Below are 25,234 nucleotides of genomic sequence, written 5' to 3' on the forward strand. Positions count from 1 at the left end.
TATCCCTGGGCTGCAAGGTTGGTTCAACATCCGCAAACCAATCAGTGTGATACAATACATTAATAAAAGAAAGAACAAGACCCATATGATCCTCTCAACAGATGCAGAAAAAGCATTTGACAAAGTACAGCATCCTTTCTTGATCAAAACTCTTCAGAGTGTAGGGATAGAGGGTACATACTTCAATATCAGATCACTGTATTTTGAGAGTATCTGATATTAGTAAGGAAGGAAATTGCCCATAGAAATACTCCATAAACATTTGCAGGACAAAAGCAGTGGACATTTCTCACGTAAATTATTAGTTTTTTATTGTCTAGGGGGAAAAAAAAAACTAGACTCTCTTCCAGAAGTCAAAAAGATATATGCTTACTCATGTTTAATTTTGACCTTTAAAACTATGATTTAGTATTACTTCACCAGGCACCTTTTCATAGACCAAGATATCCTTGGGGCACCTTTCCACCTACAGACTGGACACTCTTAAAAATCACCCAATTATGAAAAACAACAATTAGGGAGCGAGTAATATTTTATTAGAGATTGAAAGTCAAGACTGAAATGACCTACTGAGTCCTATAAAAGGCCAATGGAGATCACTTCTATGGATGGTGTGCTTTTGCTTCACTCCTCACTGAGAAAGGGTCGCTCTGCCGTACTGTCGCCATGTCTTTTCAACTTTCTAGTGGATCCAGGCGAGTCTGCTCACGAGCGGGCCCAGGGCGGCTGTCTGGTGGAGGTCCAGGCTTCGGGGCTGGGAATGTGTGCCATGGATCGGGAGCAGGAAGCAGCATTTCTTGTACTCTTGGGAGCATTTCTTCTGGAGGTGGCTTCTGTAATGGTGGTGGGAGTGTCTGTGCTGGTTTTCTTGGAAATGAGCATGGCCTGCTTTCTGGGAATGAAAAGGTGACCATGCAGAACCTCAATGACCGCCTGGCATGCTACCTGGACCATGTACGAGCTCTGGAAGAGGCCAACACAGACCTGGAGCAGAAAATCAAGGCCTGGTATGAGAAATACGGGCCTGGTTCTTGCCGAGGACTAGATCATGACTACACGAGATATTTCTCAGTCATTGAGGATCTTAAAAGGCAGGTAAGAAATATGGATTTGCCTACTTTTACTATAGACTTTTGGTGTACATAACCTAAAAAAGACAAAATATAAAATGTGCTTAAAATTTTGACATGATGTAGAATTGCTCACTCTCTATTCCCAGTGCTTATTAAAGCAATGTCTGGGGCGCCTGGGTGGCTCAGTTGGTTAAGCGACTGCCTTCGGCTCAGGTCATGATCCTGGAGTCCCGGGATCGAGTCCCACATCGGGCTCCCTGCTCAGCAGGGAGTCTGCTTCTCCCTCTGACCCTCCTCCCTCTCGTGCTCTCTATTTCTCATTCTCTCTCTCTCAAGTAAATAAATAAAATCTTTAAAAAAAAATAAAAAAAATTAAAAAAAGCAATGTCTGGCCAAAAAAAAAAAAAAAAAAGTTGTAGAATTAAAGGCAAATAATTTCAAAACAGATATAATCGCCTTGCTGACCTTATATTTAGCTCATATTTTTTGATCAAGAGTAATAAAAGTATCTGTGATTGTAAAAGCTTACACTTTGACTCTTAAGCTCTGGACATTCACTGTCTGGAAAAAAAAAGCCAGACTCCTTTCACACAGAAAAAATATTAAAGTAGATATTTGATGGGTTGAGAAGATAAGAATCACACTGAAATCTGGACTCTCTCGACTTTCAGTACCTAACTATTTTGCACAATCTACCCTATTTAGATTATTTCTGTGACTACCTGTAACTCCAGCATTGCTCTACAAAATGACAATGCCAGACTGACCGCTGACGACTTCAGGCTGAAGTAGGTGAAAATAACGTAATTAACTATAATAAAGGTAAATACTACAGCTGGAGTAAAAACCAGACCTTTTGCTTTAAAAACCAACATGTTTTTATGAAGTCAGACTAAATCACTGAAGAAATTAAATGTGCCGTTATAAAAAGAGCTATCCCAAATTTTAAACATTTTGATTCAACTACGAAGCACATCGGATGATAAAAATTCTGAAAAATCAATTCCTCCAAAATAGTCATCCTAAATCAGTAGGTATTCCAAAGTGTGTCATCTCTTTGCCGATGCAATAAGCTTTAGAAGCCTAGACAGAACATCCTGTCATTCAGTATACCAGATGTCAGAGAAAGTTATGCTTTGCACCTGCCCACGGTCACAATTCTCAAGCACTTTACTAAACTTCCAGGTATGAAAACGAGCTTGCTCTACACCAGAGCGTAGAGGCTGACATCAATGGTCTTCACAGGGTTATGGATGAGCTGACCCTTTGTACAGCCGACCTGGAGATACAGTTTGAAACACTCAGTGAGGAATTGGCATACCTCAAGAAAAATCACCAGGAGGTAAAGGACCCCCCAGCATAGCTTCCGATAGTACCTGATTTCGTTCCTCTGGCCCACTGTTCACTTCAGAGCAGAGTGGGAAGATCAGTCAAAACTCTACCTTGAGGGTTAATACTGATCCCTTTTCCAGGAAATGAAAGTCCTGCAGTGTTCGGCAGGGGGGGATGTGAACGTGGAGGTGAACGCAGCCCCAGGAGTGGACCTAACTGTCCTGTTGAACAACATGAGGGCCGAGTACGAGGACTTGGCTGAGCAGAACCGCAGGGACGTGGAGGCCTGGTTTAACGAGAAGGTACGTCTGTGGCAGATCACACACCAAAGGCTTGGTCAGTAAACCACCAGGCTGGTCGCTAACCGTTCCGATGATTATGCTACAGAGTGCTTCACTTCAACAGCAGATTTCTGATGATGCAGGAGCGGCCACCACAGCCAGGAACGAGCTGACGGAACTGAAACGCAATCTGCAAACTTTGGAAATAGAACTTCAGTCTGTTGTGGCCATGGTTCGTAGAAGTCACCACTGATTTGAATGTGTGTGTGTGTGTGTGTGTGTAGGTAAATGCACATCTATCTAAGTATATATAACTAATTACATATAACTAAAAGTATAAAATGTGGTAAATAATAAGAATGCTGTCCATAAACATCACTTCTAACTCACCAATCCCAATACTTAAAAATCAAACTTTTCTCAATGAAGAGAAAATGGTTGGGTTTTTTTTTCCTTTTTTTAAAGAAACCTGGCTTATGCTGATTTCTGATCGAAAAGATTTAGACCTTGTACAAATGCTTCTTTCCACCTTGAGAATGTCTCAAATATGAACGTGCTGTTTATCTGTTCCCCACTTGCTTTATTCTTCTTTCAGAAACATTCCTATGAATGCTCTCTGGCCGAGACAGAAGGCAATTACTGCCTCCAGCTCCAGCAAATCCAGGACCAGATTGGGGCGATGGAGGAAGAACTGCAACAGATTCGCACGGAAACAGAAGGCCAGAAGCTGGAGTATGAACAGCTTCTAGATATCAAAATATTTTTAGAGAAAGAAATAGAAACGTATTGCAAGTTAATAGATGGAGAAGAAAGGTAAATACTAAAAAGAATCCTCTCCCATCAACTAGGTTTTCTCAGTACCCACATACACCAGTATCATATCCTAGAATTTCCTACTCTAAGGATCATACTCATCTGTTGGTCTCAGGAATTTATTATTGCATCCAAATGACATGAAACGGGCAGCCAAATCAAATGTGCAAGTATGTGAAGTGTGCATATCTATAATAACATATAGGACATTTAAATACCAAATGTTAAACAATTCCTATACTCTGGGGGGGGGGAGGCGTGGGGGGATTGCTTTCTGTGATTTAATGTTGGAGCACGTTTCCTATAACAACACACTCTATTTTATCGGTACTTCACTAGTGACCACGCATGCACCCTGTATTAGGTGGGTTATTATGTTTTCATTTGAAAGATGAACAATAACAGTTTCCTTGGAGAAGTCACCATGGCTTGTTAGCCAAGAGCAACAGCTCTGGGTGCAGATCACACCACTGTGTGAATTTGAACACATGGTTTAACCTCTTTAAATCCCATTTTCCTTATTGGTAAGATTGTGAGAACATCAAAACCACACTCTTTACCCATGACCATAGCGCATCACTATGGAGGTAGAGTGTTCAGGAGAGTGGCTTGCACACAAAAGGTACTCGGTAATCCGTGGCTGTTACTAAATGCTTGCCCATGGTCACACCAGGAGTCCGTACCATCTCATGCATCTGCCAAGGCTAGTGTCAGCCCTCTACAATCTATTCTCATAGGAACTCAACCGTGATGTTCCCTCCTTCGAACAAAGCTCTCATTACAGCATTCACTAGTCCCTTCTTTCACTACACCTTTCAAGCTGTGTTCCAGCTAAATTTTTACATGCATATGCTTTATTTTCAATGGTATAAACTGCTTGTATCATCACTCTATATTTTCTACAGCACCTAGCCCAGCACCTTCTGCATTGTGGCACCCTGAACTTGTTCATTGCCCCGGTGATTGACTGAAAAGTCAGAGTCAGAAACTGGAGTCTCTAGAGAGTGAGACCAAAGAGATGATAGCTGGTCACAAGGGAATTTCTGATCATAAACACTCATTTAATCTCTCCCTTCACAACACTGAGGTCATGAAAGGCTTACTTATATATCTCTTAAGCATAAAAGGAATTTAATATTGCAGAAACTAGAATTCCTAAACTTTTATTCCCCACTCATAGTTATTTCTGAGCTTCCTCCTGAAAGGAAAAAAAAAGAAATGCAACAATTTACTCTTCTCTTCACAGAAAAAGCAAGTCCACGTGTTACAAATCCAAAGGACGTGGGCCTATACATTCTGAAAATCAAGTCAAAGGTACAAAAGGCTTTTTTACTTGGCATAAATCTTTTCAACTTGAGCAATTTTATTAAATAAGTCACTTATTTGTAAACTAAATCAAATTGTTCTAAGGTTAATTCTAGCGAATGAAGAAATCAGGGGTCATTATGGCAACTTCTTAATGTATTTTATGTTCCTGTAGAACAGATGTGGTCAAATTGTGAAATTTCTGAAATGGGGATTCAATCCCCAAACATTTTTCTTACCTAGAACCTATCATTTTCCCAATTCCAATGCTTTGGTGAAAGAGCTATTGTATTTTAAACCACAAAAATAGGGCAAGTTGGCATTTAAAGGAAGACATTACTTGCTCTAGTTTTAATCTATGTTTTATTTACACCTTCAAACACCCATTGTTCTAAACACAATGGTTAAGTATAAGATAGTTCTGGGCATTGCTAAGCAAGTCTTCAAACACAGTATTTGTCTTCAAACACAGTATTATATCTCAAGTTATTGCAAATACTATTTTTTAGAAGCATACCGTTATGACTAAGTACCTTCCAGCCTGTTAAGAATGAGCACTAAATTTGCATTTATTTTATTTTAGACTCAAAAGAAGAAATTGTTGTCAAAACAGTGGTTGAGGAACTAGATCAACTTGGTAATGTCCTTTCACTAAGGGTCCATTCAGTTGAAGAAAAATCCTCTAAAATAAGCAACATTACAATGGAGCAACGTACCTTCTGAAGCACCATAGTGAGAAAACAAGTTATTTAAAAAAAAGCCTGCCTTTGCAAAATCCCATTGGCCAAATAACCAAGGAAATCATTCATGTGTGTTCTTAAAAATTCAAGGGCTAGAATTTTTCTTTCTCTTCTTTTCTCACATTCTTTCCATGTAATCCTTTTCAGGAGTAGGAAAAATCTTGCTCTGTCTCATTGTTTTGTTTCTATTTGGAACTTTTTGGCCATTCATTAAAAATTTTTCTGTTGCAAATTATTTCTGATGAATCTGGTGCTTTTGAATTTCTACAGTTGATCTCAATTTGACAGTACTAAGGATACACTGGTAAAATAAAGTGCCTCATACAGTCACACTTACTTCAATTCATGATAAGATAAGTTGGAAAGAGTACCAGACCTCATCCCTGGTCCCAAATCTGTCCTCAGTCAACCATGTAAATGACTAGATCTCCTTGGGTTTGGGTTTTTGTGGATGGAAGAGTATCCCCATTGATCACTAGGATTTGTTCACCCTTACAATGACAAGCCTGCTTGGGTGATCAGTTAATGTGAATTTGCTGAATCTGAATATGTATAGCTATTTTTCCATTTTGCAGTACATTAATCTCTCTACTCCTGCCCCAGGGGAGAAAACCCATTGGTTCAGAATGGTGGAAGAATCCTCAACAACAACAACAATAATACATGTTCAAGGAACTGATTGATCCCATAGAATCCAGGAGAGATTCAGGACTTAGAAGAACCAAGTATGATAGTGAACCAGACTAAGATTAAGCTGAGGGCAGGGTGATTGACAGGTGAATTTACCATGACACTAACAATGCATAAGCTTCAGGTCCCTCATTAGCACAGGAAGGGCTCTAGCATTATGTTTGTATAGCCATTTTTAGAAAACTTTTGCAAAACTATGATAATTTTAGCACCATCGGTTAAGTCTGCTATCTCTTTCCACTCCAGTTTCTCCTCCATCACTCTTTCCCTCATGTCTGGGGGTGATCTATCACTAAATTGTATGATCACAATTTATTATCCAAATGTAACATTTGAGGGAGAGTAAAGGATGCTATTTACCAGGCATATTAGCAGACATGAACTGACCTATTTTAGGCATATGGACATAAAGTCACCCTAAGTCAAGAGGAAGTTGAGATGAGTGTAGTGAAATATATTAATGAGGTTCTCATCATTTCCATGGAAACTTCTAGGAATATTCCCACTGCCCACTGTGCCCATGCAGTATCATATCATAAAGTTACCAGGCTGCAAATTGTGATATGAACAAATCTTATAAAACACAGCACCAGAAATATGCAGATAACGGAAGAGATACAATGTATGAAGTATGTGGAACCAGAAGCTAGTCTATGGAAAATCTTTTAAGTCATCATATGTGTAAAATTGTAGAGAATTCATTTTCACTGATGCCTACGAAAGACAAAAATCTCCTCCTGACAGGAATATGATGGGTAATGCAACATAGTTATTATTTTTAGTACTGCTTTATGCTCTTTATACACAAGAATTTTTATAAATTTTATTTCTGTGCAATTCCTGTAAAAAGTCTTCACATATGACAAGTCCATGGTTATGAAAATTGTATTCCTCTGGGAGTGAGCACAAGGCATATGCTCTTTGTGACTCATTTTAATGCCCTCTATAGAACATCCACCCCAGAGAAACTATGTGGACAAGCTGATTCATCTTGTGGAGGTCAGCCAGTCTCCCTCTTCACCACTTCAATGCTTGCACAATGAGCCCACTGTCAAAGTGGCCATTGTGACAGATATGAAATCTATACTTCAGACTCCATCTCCCTAAGGTTGGTCAAGCTACTGAGATGTCATCAGCAGACATAGAAACTGAGCTCTTGAGATGGTACCATTTTTTTTAGAAGGAAAACTAACCACATGCTCTCAGGATGACACTACTGAATCCCTTTATCCTGGAGGGAACAGCAAACTTTCCTTAACAGAAGTAACACTTAGTTCATTCAAATATAGGTTTGCCTTTCAATTCCTATAGTACCTCTGCCAGCACACCATCTGAGGACCAAACATTGAATAAGCTTCAGGCCCTCAGAACAGGCCCTGGATCTCCCCACAGCAATTGGTTTAAAGACAGAACAGAGAAAGTAAACCCCTTCCGGCTTCCAGAAGGATAAAACAGAGACAATTGGAGTAAGGCAATATCTGAAGAGATAAAAAGCTGAAATTTTTCCAGAACTGATGAAAGACACCAGTTCACAGATTAAAGAAGTCCTACACATCAAAATAAAATGAAATGCACATGGATCAGATCATAATAAAGCTGAAAACAAGATAAAAAGATCCACATATGGATAAATCATAGTGAAACCACAAAACAATGAAGATAATAGAATATCTTTAAAATCAGACAAATGGGGGGGAAATTATGACCTTCAAATGAGTGGCAACAAGAATGAATGGCAACATCAACAGTGGAATCCAAAGGACAGTAGAATATCTTCGATGTGCCAGGAGAAATCCTAAATGGCCAATAAATGTATGAAAATGTTCAACGTCACTAGCAATCAGAGAAATAGAAATTGAAACCACAGGAGATACCATTACACAACTCCCAGCTTGGCAAAACTTTAAAAATATTTGGCACAATTTATCCATTCTACTGTTGAATTGCTTCCGGTTTGAGACTAGTATGAACAATACTACTATAAACATTCTGCACATGGCACCTACTACATGTGCACGAGTTTCTCTAGAACACAACCCACATATATGCTATCTACAGAAGTGTCACTTCAAACATAAATACAGGTAGATTGAAAGTAAAAGGACAGAAAAAGATATATCATGCAAAATTAATCCAAAAAAAATTTTTTTAATTTGTAAATATGTGGGGTGATGGATGTTCTTGACTTACTGTGGTGATCATTATAATACATACATATATGGAATCATTATGTTATACACCTGAAACTAATACAATGTTATATGTCAATTATATCTCCATTTTTTAAAAAATAAATTTTAATTTACTTTTAATAAATCAAGAGTGGTTATATTAATATCAGACAAAGCAATCCTAAATACATAAAACAAGAAATCTTCCAAACACATGAAGCAAAAACTAAGAGTGGAAAGAAGTAATAGACAAATCTGTAAGAATGCATATTGCATGATGGCATTTATATAACATTTGTGAAATAAAACAATTACAGGGATGGAGAACAGATTCATGGTTGCCAGGGGTTAGGGATTGGGAGGGAGGAGTGGGTGTGGCTGTGAAGGGGTTAGCACAAGAGAGTCTTACGAAAATGGTACAGTTAGGTATCTTGATTATGGTGGTGGTTGCATGAAGGCACATGTGTGATAAAATTGCATAGAGTTACACACACAAGCACATGCATGAGCACATACCAATAAATGCCTGCATAACTGGCAAAATCTGAATAAACTCTATGGATTGTACTAATGTCAATTTCCTGGATTTAATACTATACTACAGTTATATAAGATGTTAACACTGAGGGCCTGGGTGAAAGGTGCACAGGACCTCCCTGAACATTTCTTTGCACACTTTTGCACTTTTCTGTAAATCTATAATTATTTCAAAGTAATTTTTTAATTATAGAAGAAAATATAGAAGAATCTTTGTAACTTTGGTTTAGGCATAGATTCATTCGACATGACATCCGAAACATGATTTGAAAGAAAAATACTCATTTAGACTTCATCAAAATTTAAAATGTGTGCTCTTTGAGAGACACTAAGAAAATGAAAAGACAAGACATGGATTATGAGAAAATACCTGCAAATTACCTATTGATAAAGTACCGTATCCAGAATATATAAAGAACCCTCACAACTCAACAGTAAGAAAGCAAACCTAATACATAAATGGGAAAAAGAACGGAAGAGATGACTCACCAAAGAAGAAATATGGATGGCAAATAAGCACATGAAAAGATGCTCTTCATTATGAGTCATTAAGGAAATGAAAATTTAAACCACAATAAGATACTATCACACATCTATTAGAATACACAAAAAATATTTTTAAAACTGGCAATACCAAGGGCTGGTAAGGATAAGGAGCAACTAGGACTCTCATTCATTGTTGATGCAAAATGGGAAGGGACGCCTGGGTGGCTCAGTCGTTAAGCATCTGCCTTCAGCTCAGGTCATGATCCCAGGGTCCTGGAATCGAGTCCCACATCGGGCTCCTTGCTCAGTGAGGAGCCTGCTTCTCCCTCTCCCTCTACTGCTCCTCCGCTTGTGCTCTCTCTCTCTCTCTCTGACAAATAAATAAATAAAAATCTTTTTAAAAAATGCAAAATGGGGGTGCCTGGGTGGCTCAGATGGTTAAGTGTCTGCTTTTGGCTCAGGTCATGATCCCAGGGTCCTGGGATCGAGTCGCACATCGGGCTCCCTGCTCAGCGGGGAGCCTGCTTCTCCCTCTGCCTCTCTCCCTCTCTGTCTCTTATGAATAAATAAAATCTTTCAAAAAAAAAAGAAAGAAAATACAAAATGGTACAACCACTTTGGAAAACAGTTTGCCAGTTACTTATAATATTAAATAGACATCTATATATATGACCTCACAATCCCACTACCTGATATTAAATAAATCAAACTTACATTCACATAAAAACCTATATGTGAATATTTATAGTGGCTTTATTCATATTCATCAAAAACTGGAAACAACTCATATCCTTCAACTAGTGAGTGGATAAACTGTGGTACATCAAAAAAATGGGAAACTATCCAATAAAAATTAACAAACTTTTAATACACTCAACAGCATGAATGCATTCAACTGCATTATGCTAAGTGAAGAAGTCAAACACAAAGAGTATATACTGTCTGAACCCTTTTATATGACATTCTGGAGTAAAACTATGAGCATAGAAAAGCAATCAGTGTTTGCCTAGAGCTGGGGCTGTGGGCAGAGACTGACTACAAAGGGATACAGAGGAATTTGGGAGGGGGTGGTTAGGGAACTGTTCTATATCTTGATTGTGGTAGTGGCTACATGAACCATGCATTTGTCAAAATTTATAGAACTGTAAGCTAGGGCGCCTGGGTGGCTCAGTTGGTTAAGCAACTGCCTTCGGCTCAGGTCATGATCCTGGAGTCCCGGGATCGAGTCCCGCATCGGGCTCCCTGCTCAGCGGGGAGTCTGCTTCTCCCTCTGACCCTCCCCCACCTCATGTGCTCTCTCTCTCTCTCTCAAATAAATGAATAAATAAAATCTTTAAAAAAAACAAAAGAACTGTAAGCTAAAAAGGATGAATTATATTATATGTATATTAAACCTCAATAAATCTGATTAAAAAGAACTGGCAAAAAAATTTAAGGAATCTATCCTAAAGAAAAATGTGAACATGTTCAGCATTATCAATAACAGCAATAAAGCTAGAAACAATCTGAAGGTCCTTATTTAATAAGCTAGTGGTTAGACAAATTACTTAATATTAGGTTTGGCTCTGAGTAACATTAACAGAATAACAGAACTTTACACAGAAGTTTATTTCTTTCACACATAAACCTCCAGAGGTAGGGATGCCCCGGTGGCTCAGTCGGTTAAGTGTCTGCCTTCAGCTCAGGTCATGATCCCAGGGTCCTGGGATCAAGTCCCGCATCAGGCTCCCTGCTCTTCACCTTCTGTCTGCCCCCGCCCCTGCTTGTGTGCCCTCTCTCTCTCTGACAAATAAATAAAATCTTTAAAAAAAACAAAACTCCAGACGTAGAGCACTCAGGGCTAGGATGATATCTCTGAACCAGAACACGATCAGAAACCCAGGTTGTTTTCAGCTTCCCACTCTACCATAGCCAGGATGTGGCCCTGCCACATGGTCCAAGATGAAGTTCCAACCATCAGCTTCAGCCATCACACCCATGCCAGCAGGATGAAAGCAAGTGAGAAGATGGGACAAAGACTGGTGTCAGCTCCTTCTTAGCTAAAGTCCCTAGAACATGCCACATATTCTCCCACTTACATCACACTGGCTAGCTTGATCACATACCACAGTGAGCAGCAAAGAATGCTGGGAAACTAGTCTTTATTGTGGGCAGCCATTGCCCGGGTAAAAACTGGGGGTCAACCAAGAGTTTCTGCCATATCAGGCACATATTCGTGCCCTAAGACATATTATGTAAGGTGAACAAAGCAAGTTACAGAACAGTGCATATAACACAGATGATTCACGTATGGCATGTTTCCATGTTATGGATTGTGCAAATGAACAGAAGACCATTTGGAAGGGTGCAAACATCTAGAAGGGTAACCTAGTCACCTGGGAGGGGAGGGAGGACAAAATAAGGAAAGATTTTAACATTTTACTCCACACTCTTAGATACTGCTAGATTTGTTTTTATCAAGAATGGTTTCATGCAGAGCAGAATGGTGATTGCCAGGGACCGGGAGGTAGGAATATGGGATAGGATGGTAAAAGGGTACACACTTTCAGTTATAAGATGAATAAGTTCTGAGGATCTAACATGTAGCACGGTGACTAAAATTAATTATGCTGTATTCCATAATTGAAATTTGCTGAGAGTAGATCTTACCAATTCTCTCTCTCTCTCTCTCTCTCTCTCTAACACACACACACACACACACACACACACACAAAGGTAACTATGTAAAGCGGTGAATGTGCTAATTAACCTGATTGTGAGAATCATTTCACAATGTATACATATATCATATCATCACATTGTACAGTTTAAATATATTACAATTTTCTTTGGCCATTATGCCTCAATAAGCCTGGAGAAAATAAAAACTGGGGTGAAAAGAAAAGAATGTAGCAAAATTTATCACAGGGACTACACAAATATTAATTGCATTTCTTATATAGTAAAATTTATCTAGAATATGTGATTTCTAAAAGATATCTTTAACAATGATATTAGATAAATATCTGGAAATTTTCTAAAAAACAATATGAAAGCACATACAGAAAAATAACTTTCTACTAAAGAACATTAAGAAAGACCTCAATAAACGGAAATGATATTCAATTTTTTGGCTAGACATACACCATATCATAGGGATGTCAATTTTCCTCAATATCTTTATAGATTTAAGGCAAATCTTGGGATATTACTGTATATAAAAAGATGATTTTAAAATTTATATGAAAGAAGAATGGAGAAAGAATATTTGACTTGATGGCATGGAGCTGGTGGAGTTCTTGCCTTACCAAATATCATGTTATATTATGGAGCAACTGTGACTAAAACTGTGTGTCATGGTTCTGGCACAGATAGAAAAATAGTACCTCTTGAACCCTCACCTATATGAAGATTTTACTGACGACAGAGGAGGCACTGAACACATGCTTTATGACAATATGGCACTGTGAGGAAAGTATGGCACCATTCAGTAAATATGATGAAATTATCATTATCTATATTTTTAAATGAAATTTGATTCTATATCAAAGAATTTTAAAAAATAATACTTAAAAATTTTCCAAACTACCTAAGCCTTAAATGTGAAAGGCAAAATGATTAAATGTTTAGAAAACAACATCAGAAAATATGTATATGATCTTGGAGAATTAGTCATTTCTTAAATAAGATAAAAGAATCACAATCCAAAAATAGAAAGAGTGATAAATACAACCTGCTTAACAATGAAATGATAATGGGTTAATATCCAGAATATATAACACACTCTTACAACTCAACAACAACAAAAAAACAAACTACATGATTCTAAAAATGCACAAAGGACTTGAATGGACATTTCTCCAGGTAAAATACTCCAATGGCCAACAAGCACATGAAAAGATGCTCAACACCATGTATCATTAAGGAAATGCTAACCAAAACCACAAGGGGATACCACCTGCTGTGCATTAGGATGGTCACTATCAAGAAAAGAAATAAAAAGAAAAGAACAAATGTTGGTGATGATGTGGAGAAATGAGAATCCTTGTACACTATTGATGGGAACATAAAATAGTGCAGCTACAATGGAAAGCAGTATGGCAGTTCCTCAAAAAATTAAAAACAGAATCACCATATGATCTATTACTTCCACCATGGTGTATACTCCTATGAGAAATGAAAGCAGGGACTCAAACAGATATTTGTACACCCATGTTTTTAGTAGCATTACTCACAACAGCCAAAAAGTGAATACAATCCTAATGTCCATTGACTGATGAGGGGGTAAACCAAACATGGTTACATGCAATGGAACATTATTTAGCCTTAGAAAGGAAAGAAATTCCGACACATGCTACAACATGGTTGAACCTTGAAGGCATTAAACTCAATGAAATAAGTCAGTCACCAAAAGACAAATAATGTATGAATCTACTTATCCCAAGTGCCCAGAATAGTGACTGGCACATAATAGGTGTTTAATAAATACTTGTTAAGTGAATGAACGAATGAATCTGTAACAGCTTCACACCCATAATAAATATTCAGGGAAATTTTGTCCACAAGTCAATTTCCAGATGTCTCAAAAACTGCCAAAATATTCAGGGTTTTCAATAAATATCTGGGAATCCACACCTAGTAAATAATTAGTCTACTGATGACTTTCACCTAAGCTAACCCACAGTGAAATAAAAACAGATGAACTATTTCCTTCCAGGTTTGCCTCAGATTTTGCAGGGTCAGGAAATATGTTAATGTCCTTCGGAAGTCCCACAGCACATAACAGCAATTAGGGGTGTGTTCCTAATTGCCAAAATGGATAAGAGAAGACAACTATCCCCAAACATCTTCTGTGTCAACAGAAGATGATGGCACATCAGCCAAAATGGAAGTTAACTTCCCATTAGAAACAGTGCCAAGAGGGAGGGGAAAACCAGTGACTGAAGGACCATTTGGGGGGAGTAACAAGTACAGGACTGTTCTCTACTTCTGTGGAAAGAACTGTGAAAATAAAAGTAGAAAAAGTCTCAGAAACATCGATATCTATTAGCATAATAGCCCAATACCATGACGCCAGATTTCTATTGTGTGGTGGACTGATGAGTTTTATCTTCTGAGGATGGAAGTAAAGAATGACTCACTCGCATAAAAAGGCTATAAGGAAACTGACGTGGCTCCACCCAGACCCATTTCTCAGATAACCACCAACCTGAGGGCAACTGCCCTCCTACAGAAAGGAGCCCAGCTAAGTTAGTTACTAATTAGGAAAAATCATCCAATTATGCTAACTTGCTGAGGCTGGCAAGCCATGTTTTACTCTATGTAGGCAGAATTTCATCCAGAACACACTTGAGAATTGTCTATAAAAAGGCACTCCACTCTGGCTCTCTCCAAGACAGCTGTGAAACGCATCGGCCCTGATACCATGTCTCTTCGACTCTCCAGTGGATCCAGGAGGGCCTGTCCCCGTCCTACTGCAGGATCGCTCAGGCTCTCTGGCGGGGGATCCGGCTTTGGAGCGGGCAATGTCTGCAGCCTGCCTGGAATTGGAAGTGGTTTCTCGTGCGCCTTCGGGGGCAGTTCATCAGGGGGAAATGCAGGGGGAGGCAATCTCTGTACTGGCTTTACACTGAATGAGGGGGGCCTCCTGTCAGGCAATGAGAAGGTGACCATGCAGAACCTCAATGACCGCCTGGCCTCCTACCTGGAGAATGTGCGTGCTCTGGAGGAGGCCAATGCCGACCTGGAGCAGAAGATCAAGGGCTGGTACGAGAAATTTGGGCCTGGTTCTTGCCGCGGTCTTGATCACGACTATAGTAGATATTTCCCGATAATTGAGGATCTGAAAAATCAGGTAAGAAATTACACTTCACGATCATTTTTACATAGTTTTATTTCTAAATGTTCTTTTCCTTTCTTCACTGAATACTAAAAACATGGATCATCCCTCTGTGTAATTTCTTTTTGTTTTTAAGATTTTTATTTATTTATTTATTTATTTGCAAGAAAGGAGTGATAAAGCACTAGCAGGGTAAGGGGCAGAGGGAGAGGGAGAAGCAGACTCCCCCAGTGAGCAGGGAGCCCTACTCAGGGCTCAATCCCAGGACCCCAGGATCACACCCTGAGATGAAGGCAGACGCTTAACCGACTGAGCCACCCAGGAGTCCCCCTATATTTAATTTCTTAAAGGGAATTTCAATGTAGAATTGGAAATAAGCATTAAGTAGATTCAGTTTGTGAACCTCATGATAAAAATGTCACTATCTAGTAACTATATTAATTTTTATTATTCCCACTCCCTAACCTTAAAAAAAAAAAACTTATTTTTTATTGGTTGTGCTAAATTGCCCTTTAAAAGTCAAACTCCCCATTTCCAGATCATTGCTTCCACCACCAGCAATGCTCATGCTATTCTGCAGATCGATAATGCCAGGCTGACAGCGGATGATTTCAGACTCAAGTAAGTCGACTCAGAGAGTGAAAAAGATACATGGGAATTAACACAAAGCATTAAATTGAATTTATTTTTTGAGCCCTCCATTAACTATTACCAACTCTTATTCCAACACTGGTAAAACACTTGGATTTAAAACAGAATGTAAAATAAACTAAACAGAATGTTACTACTTTTTTATATTTTGGCTGTGAAACATAAAGTATGAACTGCTATAAAAGCAGTGTCCAATCCCCTAGTTCATTTTCTGTGACAGAAATGCCTCAAATTAAAGAAAATAATTATTGTTATGCAGTATACTTTTAAAATGTTTCTTGTGGCCAAATCTGCCACTTCAAAATTCCAGAATTCTAGCCCTTGATCATTGATAAGTGACTATTTTTCCTACCATATGACATACTGGAAAATTATGAATGTTCCTTAAGGTATGAAAATGAGCTGGCTCTTCACCAGAGTGTGGAGAGTGATGTCAATGGGCTACGCAGAGTTCTGGATGAAATCACCTTGTGCAGAACAGACCTGGAGATTCAGTATGAAACCCTCAGTGAGGAGATGACTTACCTAAAAAAGAACCATAAGGAGGTAAGAACTGCCTATGTGCATTTTGCTATCCCTCTGCAGACACCATCCATCTGGTGGAAGATAATGCATTTGACTTCTTAAATGAGAAATTGGTACTAAAGACCCACTGTCAGATAGGCAATGAGGCATGAGTTGCCTTGAGAAATAGCAAAGTATTTGTACAAATCCACCCTTGCTCTCTCATCAAGTTTCCCATGGGAAAAAAAAAAAAAGAATCCTGTTTTCCAGATCAATCAGGTTTATAAGAGTAGTGTTTGGCTAGGTAATTATAGCTAAGTTAAAATGGGACAGTTAAGAGATTACATCTAATTACATAAAATAAATATACAGTAAGGACATCCTAAGAAAACTAGATCTAAATTCCTATATAATAGTGGCAGATTCAAAACACTTAAACATTTACCTTGTACATACATTACATATATACATTTAATATTAATGCATATTCTTAATAGGTGTGTCTATAAAAAGGGAGACTGAAAATAAATTGTTACATCAAAATCTTTTCTTCCAAATAAAGAGTATACTTCAAAGCGGTCAATTGGAAGCTGGGTTCAAAATCGGATCCTACAGCCACTATTCCAGACACATCTTTGGGACTGTTTTTAGAACCACTGTTTTCTGAAAAAAAAAAAAAACTTTATTCTTTGAAAAATGAACTTGATATTTTTAAACAACCAAAAGTCTTCTACAGTCAAGCCAAATACTTAAAGCAGGAAGTCAGGCTAAAAATGCTATTTGATTAGTCATGAGCCTGTCTTATAAAAATAACTACTTGAAGAACAACATTTCTATGATTCAAGCATGGGTATTGCCCAGGGTAGTTAATAAATTTTTGATAAATTGCATACCATTGATTTTTTTTAAAGCTTCACTTACAGGCAAACCCACGTGCATCTCTTTTATCTTTTTCTGCTTGAACTGGGGAAGTTTTCACTAAGTCCTCTGACGTAAAAACCACATCTGACGATAGAGAAGATCTGGGGCTACCAGGGAGGAAAGAATGCTAGAATCACTCGAGGGACTTGGGGCAGGAAGGAAAGAAAACCTCATTATTGATCATCACAAGGACCAATCTAAACCCAGGACATGGGTGGGGAGGACAGTTTCTGCAGTAGAGACAGAAGCCAACACATATGATTTCAGTGCACACAGTCTTAGCAGTGATGTCTGCCAATGACAGTCTGAGAGAAGAAACTCATTCCAACCCAACAGTACATACTGCATATGGAATCATGTGTGGACTTTGACTGCAAAACTGATTCCAACTTCTACGATGATGACAATGATCAGAATAACTAGCATTTATTTAGTATTTATACAGCAGGTATATTGTTGGTCATTTTACTAATAGTTCTTTCACCCCCTTTCAACAACCCAGAGAAGGATTTTTATCCTCAACTTTCAGATAACAATACTGAGATTTAAAGAAGTTAAGCAACTTTCTCAAGTTCACCCAGCCACTACAAGGCAGAACCAGAATTCACATAGAGATGTGTCTAACACCAAATGTCCCTATGTGAGCTTAATAGCTTCTTAAACAGCTAGAATTATTTAGAGGATGATATTCTTCCTTTATTAATTATAAGTAAACAAATATATTTATAAGTATAAATAAATATATACACATAAATATTTATTTATAATTATTTCAATTGTTCAGAAATACTCAGACTCAGCCCCTTGCCCCTGTTCATGCTGTGTTCAGGATCTGGCTGAGTCAAGAACACATCAAAGCTGTTTGCTAAGTGGATTGAAGACCAGTCCACCAAGGTGGAGACATTTCAGCCGTAAATGAATAGAATAAGAGATGGTGGATAATTCATTTTCAATATCTTGAGGGTTTTCATTCGGAAAAGGAATTAAGACTTTCTGTGCAACAGAACTAAAACCAATGAATTGGAGTCATAAACGCAGGGCCTTGGTTCAGCAGATGGGAGAACTCTGGAGCAATTGAAGAACTCTCTCATTATGAAGCAGGCTACTTCGTGAGATGGGAAAGAAATATAAAAAGGAGAGGAGGGTCATGGCACAGACTGGGAGGTGAAACCAGACGAACTCTAAGAAGCCTTCCAAAGCTAAGCCTCTAGACTTTCTATGAGATCCTTGCATACCTGACCTGTACACTTTTCTGCCTCTAGGAAATGCAGGTCCTGCAATGCGCGGCCGGAGGGAACGTGAACGTGGAGATGAACGCAGCACCCGGGGTGGACCTCACCGTCCTGCTGAACAACATGAGGGCTGAGTATGAGGCCCTGGCCGAGCAGAACCGCAGGGACGCAGAGGCCTGGTTCAACGAGAAGGTGAGTCCTGTCCAAAAAAAAAAAAAAAAATTCCTCCGTATCTTAGTGAGGGTCACAAAACTAAGATTTGCTCCCTCACTCCTACCTTTTCAGAGTGCTTCGCTGCAACAGCAGATCTCTGAGGACGTTGGGGCCACAACCTCAGCCCGGAATGAACTGACCGAAATGAAGCGCAATCTCCAAACATTGGAAATTGAACTTCAATCTCTCTTAGCCACGGTATGAAAAGGACAATTTCTTACCATCTCCCAGAGTATCGTTTTAAATATGCACCAGTTGTTTTTAAAGCCCTTAACTAACCATGGTGAGAATATATCCACATGTATATTTATGCAATGAACCTAGAACAGAAGAATAGGATTTTACATAGAACAGCTAAAACAGTAACACATTAATGTCTCTAGCTTATTCCACCAAAAAGAGATGTGCTCCTTTTTAAGAATTCCATGGAGTCTTCTTCACTACATGTCCATGTGAAATCGAACTCAGTTGGAGATGAAATTAACAAGAGAAGGAAGTCATCTATCAGAGCAAACATCTGCATATCTCGGGTTCTGCATCTCAGGTTCGTTCTTGTTTCCTGACAGAAACACTCCCTGGAGTGCTCCCTGAGCGAGACTGAAGGCAACTACTGTGCACAGCTCGCCCAGATCCAGGCTCAGATCGGGGCCCTGGAGGAGCAGCTGCACCAGGTCAGAACCGAGACGGAGGGCCAGAAGCTGGAGTACGAGCAGCTGCTCGACATCAAGGTCCACCTGGAGAAGGAAATCGAGACCTACTGCCGCCTGATTGATGGAGAGGATGGGTAGGTGAAATAATTCACGGGGAAGATGTCCTGTAGTGAAGTCCACTGGACACTTAGATCACTAGAAAGTGAACGTAAACTGACATGACTGCATTTGTTATCATGAATGCTAAACATTAAACATAATACATGACCGCCAAGGTAAAATTAACATCTCACAAACCCCAAATGGGACAAGCCCTGTATTAAAGGTATGACAATTAAAAATATCGCCTCTTGATGCTAATGCTAAAGCAGAATAGTTCCAGCTGTGTAACCCACTGCAACTGTTCTCACCAAACAGTTAAAGAAAATGCAAGAGTGAATCTAGAATCGAAAAGGTTCTCTCTAGGGGCACCAGGGTGGCTCAATTGGCTGGGCATCCAGCTACTGATTTCAGCTCAGGTCATGATCTCGGGGTCATGGGATCAAGCCCCACATCGGGCTCTGTGCTGAGTGTGGAGCCTGCTTGAGATTCTCTCCCTCTGCCCCTCCCCCCCACCCACTCACACTCTCTCTCTAAAATAAATAAGTACAATCTTTTTTTTAAAAAAAGAAAAAAAGAAGGCGTTCTCTCTAAATCACTTTCTTTTGTGAGTTTCCAACAATATGTGTTCACAGGGCTTGCAAGTCTGGAGTTTACAAGTCTAGAGATTATGGATCTGGAAACGTGGGAAATCAAGTCAAAGGTAATTAAAATGAAATTCTGTTTGTATGCTGTACTATTTCATTTGCAATGTCCAGCTTGGTTGTTTTTATATTCCTAGGGCTTAGTAAGAATAGATAATGATAAAGATTTATAGTACACACATCAGCATGTGATGGATGTCTAACTTTAGTGATATGCACTAATTTTAAACAAAGTAATACGTCACCAGGCTTTTAGCTAACCAAGAAATCAAAATTCACCAAAAAATCATCTACTTGTGCTTACTGCATAGTCCATCCTATTAAAAATCCTACTATTCCTTTAATTTATATAATTTCTTATTCATCTTTTTTTTTCAATTTATCATTGTGGTAAAATACACAGAACATAAACTTTACTGTCTTAGCCATTTTCAGGTTAAGTACATTCATATTGTGGTGCAACCAGCAACACCATCCATCTCTAGAACTCTTTTCGTCTTGCTCTGTAACTAGTAAACAAGAGCTCCCCCTTCCCTCCTCCTCCCAGCCCCTGGCAACCACCACTCTACTTCCTCTCTCTACTCATTTGACTAATCCAGGTCCTTCCTATAAGTGGAATCATACAATATTTGTCTTTTTGTTGATAACTTACTTCACTGAGCATCATGTCTTCAAGATTCATCCATGTTATGGCATCTATCAGAATATCCTTTCTTTTGAAGGCTGAATAATATTCCACTGAATGTATATACCATAGTTTGTTTATCTGCCATCCTTTGGTGGACACTTGGGTTGCTTCCACATTTTAGCTAGCGGGATCTTATTCATCTTTTTTCAACTTTCTAAAATCTCCTTTTAAATTTTAATTTTTAGATCTGGCCAAAGCCATAGTGGTTAAGAAAGTTCTTGAGGAGGTAGACCAACGAAGCAAAATACTCACCACCAGGCTCCACTCCCTGGAAGAGAAATCTCAAAACAATTAATTTAAGACAAAGGAGGGAGCATATGCCAGATACTCTCTAAGAAAAGAGAGCATTATGTCTGGAAAAATGAGCAAGCCTAAGAAAAAATGCCTGTCCTATTTTCTTTCTGTTACTGAAATATAAGCACTGTGTGGGCAATCAATACTGGTATCTCCCCATTCATCTGGAAGAATGTCACATACCAATTTGATGAGTCATTTGATTGCTCTACAGAAAATGTCAGTTCTTTGTATTCAATAAACCTTCTTCCTTTAGCAAGTTACCACTGGTGGTATTGTCTTATCTTTAAAATGCTCGTGTCTGTGGTACAGATGTATGAACATCTAATAGCTTTTAATTTACATGAAAATTTTTACAAAAAATTGACAGGCTTCCCCCTAGATTTTCATGAGGATTTCCCAATAATTCAAAATAAGATAAACTCAGAAGGAATAAAAATACTTCCACTTAAATCTCCAATCTGCCATGCTGTGATATAATAACAAGCCTCTTCTCTTTCATAACAGCTATGATGTAAGCAATTCAGGTTCATCTGTAAAATAATACTACTTCTCTCAAGTGGTTACTGTAAAGATTAAACAAATAAGTTATTGGATCATGCACTTAAGGAGCAAGCATTCAATAAATGCTAACTCAGTTTTTCATATTCGATATTTATAATGAGGAATTTTCAAATCTCATTTCCTTTTTGAATATGTATTTAAACAATATTCCAAGTACAGGGAGGTTAAGCAAAAGTTCTGGTTTAGAATTCCATTTCTATTAATGGAGTCATTCACTTGTATTACAAAGTATGCTTGATGCTTATAACTCTCTTGACCAATGGATCCATCTCTAGTAAAGGGAAATAAATCAGTGGAACTGAAAACATAATTTTCTCAGATCAAATATTGCCCCTAGGTACATTGTTGACTCTTGGTCTTCTGTGGATGGACTATCCATATTGTAATCCATCCATGAAAATTTGATTTCAGGCTTCATCTGAAAATTAAGCAGAATACTGGGATCCTTTAAGAACACTAGAATTATCCTTGAATTACTTTTATTATTTTCTTCTAATGAATCTTAGCCAGAGGCCACTACAGTCAAAATGCCTAACAGTATCCTCCATCAGATTATGTGAAACAAACCATTATAGTCTTGGAGAAAATTCCACTTAGAAAAAATATCTTGTAGTTATCTAAGTGCTGAAGGAACACACACCACCTTTCCTACCTATCATCAAATCCCACCTCATTAAAATGATGCTGCCAGATGTAAATTCTGACACCAATGGTATAGATTTGTCAAAATTTATAGCCCAAACACATAAAAAGGGCAAATTTAAAAATTTCTGTAAATTACACCTAGTGGTATCTGGGAGCTGTTTCTCCATCTCAGAAGAACCAATTCTGTACATCTCTTCCCAACTCCCCACTTAGTGATATCACCTTGGTAGCTTGAAATCAGCCATGGAGAAGATGTTTACACCAGAGAAATCAGCTAACACTACAAATCAGGAATCCCTCCTCCCTTGAGAGTTGGTTATTAAATGTTTACCAGGACATCATTGATTGCCCCTCAATAAAAATGACTTTTTTTAAAAAACCCACAATGTTCCGCCAAGTGCAAAGCCCGACATGCAGATCAATCTCACGACCCTGAGATCACGACCTGAGCCAAAATCAAGAGTCAGACGCTTAACTGGCTGAGCCACGCAGGCGCCTACACACAATGTTTAATGTTTTAGTATGTGACCTCTATGACCTGGCCCTGCTCATCCCTCTACTCATATCTTATACTCTGACCCTCACCCTCGGTTCTAACCACATTGCCCTTTATTTTATTCCTTAAATACAAGTTCATCCTGCCTCAGAGCCTTTGTGCTAACTCTTCCCTCTGCCTGAAATGCACTTGCCCCAGATCCCCCTATGGCTGGTTCCTTTTTATCATTCCTATCAGAACAGCTGTCTCTGACCACTCTAGCCAAAGTCGCTAATATATCGCCCTGTCTTATTTCCTTGAGAACACTCATCACCATACAAAATTATCTTGTTTTATTTCTTGTTTGGTGTTCCTTCCTCTGAATTAGAATGTGAGGTCAATAATGACAGGGATGTCATCCATTTTGTTGAAGATCATATTTCTAGCACCTAGAACAGTACCTGGCATGTGGTAGTCTGAATGACTGAAAGATTTGCTGAATGAATGAAAGAATGAATGCATTTATTTTGCTGAATGAATGAAAGAATGAATGCATTTATTTATTTTTTAATTTATTATTTGAGAGCGAGCGTACGCAAGATCATAGGCGTACTGCTCCACAAATTTTGATTAAATGTACAAACCCATGTAACCACTATCTGGATCAGGAAATAGAAAATTAACCCTTGGGTTAGGCTGTTGATGGGTATTAAAGAGGGCACGTTCTGCATGGAGCACTGGGTGTCATGCACAAACAATGAATCATGGAACACTACATCAAAAACTAATGATGTAATGTATGGTGACTAACATAACAATAAAAATTTAAAGAAAATTAACCCCCTAGAACCACCCTTTCCTGCCTTGTCCACAGGCCCAAGCCATATGATTGTTAAATATTTTAAATAGCACACTTGGTTTTAGCCCTTTTCCTTTGCTTGTTTCTTTGTTTTCTTGTGTATATCCATAGAAAAGTCTTCAGGAGCTTTTATTTATAGGCTCAGGAATGGTCTGTTGTATCATATAAAACCATATTCCACAATTCTGGGTGGTCAGTTTCCAGGGCACAAAAAAGTGACCAGACCAAGAGCTCTGTGACAACTCAGACTAGAACTGAGTGTCCCTGGCAGGTCAGAGCTGCATGACTTATACCTTCTCCGCCTATTCATCTCACTAACGAATCCAACTAACATATCAAACTAAAGAAAAACATAGTCTCTGACTTACTTGTTAGAGAAGGTGGCATTAAAGCACGGTTAAAGGGTCAGGTCCTGAACTGCCTGAATTCAAAATAATTTCTACCTATTTCCAGCTGTGTGTTTTTTGGGGTTTGTTTTTTTTTAAGATTTTTATTTATTGGAGAGAGAGAGAGAGAGAGAGCACAAGCAGCGGGAGCAACAAGCAGAGGGAGAAGCAGACTCTCCACTGAGCAGGGAGCCCAACACGGGACTCAATCCCAGGACCCTGGGATCATGACCTGAGTCAAAGGCAGACGCTCAACCAACTGAGCCACCCAGGTGCTCCCCAGCTGTGTGTTTTTGACAAAGTTATCTAACTGCCCTATCCCTCCATTTCCTTACCTATAAAATGGTGATAATAATGATAATAATTCCTTCAGAGGGTTGTTAGGAGTAAATATTCAATTTACGTAGTTTGAAAAGTGTTTGGTTCATATTAAGCCCTCAATAAATGTAGCTAGCATGATGAAGAAATAAAAATGTAAAAATTAAGTTCATGATATCCAAGAATTCCAAAGACATAGGAAAACATAGAGATGATCAAGTCTATGTTTCCTCCAAAGGCTACTGAGTCCCCAAGGGGATTCAGAGTCATCCATGGTACTCAGAATGAGAGATATAATCATATCAGGCCTTTTAAAGGTGAACAATAATCCTCCCTACCTTTCGATAAGGCTCGGGCAATGAATTTAATAAATCAGCCAACTAAAACAAAAGCATTCAGGAAAAAAAAATGACATAATTCCAATGACTGTGTTGCCAAAATGGCAAGTCTGCAAAGAAAACAGATAGCACTGCTCCCAATCCGATCTTTTATGATGCTCATGCCTGCAGGGACACGGCACCCAGCGCGGCCAGGATGTTCCCACTTGGGTGGGACGCACAACCTGGCGCAGTGGGTAACATGCTTGAACTAGTGTCTTAGGCAGGAAGCAGCTGAAAGCTTTCCAGAAAGGGAAAAAGAACATCACTGCCCTGGTTCATTAGGGCCCTCTTGCTGCTTGATATAAAAATGGGTATATTTATACACCGTACTGAGAGAATATAGCTATAAATTTTTAATTATCTAGGAGATTTAGTAACTTTGAAACATAAAGAAGTGTATAGGTATCAGAGAAGTCTCCTTAACATTTATACTCTAGGTTTTCTAATTATTTAACCCCCACCTCT

The 25,234-nt window shown here is 38.7% G+C and overlaps 2 protein-coding genes across 3 annotated transcripts; both read left to right on the forward strand.

The window, feature by feature from the left end:
- Positions 1–589: 589 nt before the first annotated feature.
- On the forward strand, positions 590–5,527 carry KRT26 (keratin 26). 2 transcript variants are annotated; one of them, XM_028089870.2, is made up of 8 exons: positions 590–1,095; positions 1,779–1,861; positions 2,259–2,415; positions 2,546–2,707; positions 2,793–2,918; positions 3,282–3,499; positions 4,746–4,813; positions 5,388–5,527. In XM_028089870.2, the coding sequence occupies exons 1-8, from the start codon at positions 667–669 to the stop codon at positions 5,525–5,527; spliced, it is 1,383 nt and encodes a 460-aa protein (XP_027945671.2). In that variant the 5' UTR covers positions 590–666. The 2 variants fall into 2 exon arrangements, with proteins under 2 accessions (XP_027945671.2, XP_087883423.1); XM_088027297.1 differs by having other exon boundaries at positions 667–1,095; positions 4,752–4,813.
- Positions 5,528–14,832: 9,305 nt separating this feature from the next.
- Positions 14,833–21,225, forward strand: KRT25 (keratin 25). The gene is made up of 8 exons (XM_028089864.2): positions 14,833–15,261; positions 15,785–15,867; positions 16,287–16,443; positions 18,585–18,746; positions 18,840–18,965; positions 19,334–19,551; positions 20,152–20,219; positions 21,034–21,225. Exons 1-8 carry the CDS (start codon positions 14,833–14,835, stop codon positions 21,141–21,143), a joined length of 1,353 nt encoding a protein of 450 aa, XP_027945665.2. The 3' UTR covers positions 21,144–21,225.
- The last annotated feature ends 4,009 nt before the right edge of the window (positions 21,226–25,234 follow it).

This window comes from Eumetopias jubatus, unplaced genomic scaffold (genome assembly GCF_037043125.1).
Source record: "Eumetopias jubatus isolate StellerSeaLion01/CBP00866 unplaced genomic scaffold, mEumJub1_p1.0 scaffold_10, whole genome shotgun sequence".
Taxonomy (NCBI): Eukaryota; Metazoa; Chordata; class Mammalia; order Carnivora; family Otariidae; genus Eumetopias; species Eumetopias jubatus.

Excerpts from the sequence above, each read along its gene's own strand:
- KRT26 (XM_028089870.2), top strand. The coding sequence starts at position 667 with ATGTCTTTTCAACTTTCTAGTGGATCCAGGCGAGTCTGCTCACGAGCG. Across the intron at positions 1,096-1,778 it reads TTGAGGATCTTAAAAGGCAG|ATTATTTCTGTGACTACCTG; the intron begins GTAAGAAATATG and ends TACCCTATTTAG. Across the intron at positions 3,500-4,745 it reads TTAATAGATGGAGAAGAAAG|AAAAAGCAAGTCCACGTGTT; the intron begins GTAAATACTAAA and ends TTCTCTTCACAG.
- KRT25 (XM_028089864.2), top strand. The coding sequence starts at position 14,833 with ATGTCTCTTCGACTCTCCAGTGGATCCAGGAGGGCCTGTCCCCGTCCT. Across the intron at positions 18,966-19,333 it reads TTCAATCTCTCTTAGCCACG|AAACACTCCCTGGAGTGCTC; the intron begins GTATGAAAAGGA and ends GTTTCCTGACAG. Across the intron at positions 20,220-21,033 it reads CGTGGGAAATCAAGTCAAAG|ATCTGGCCAAAGCCATAGTG; the intron begins GTAATTAAAATG and ends TTTAATTTTTAG.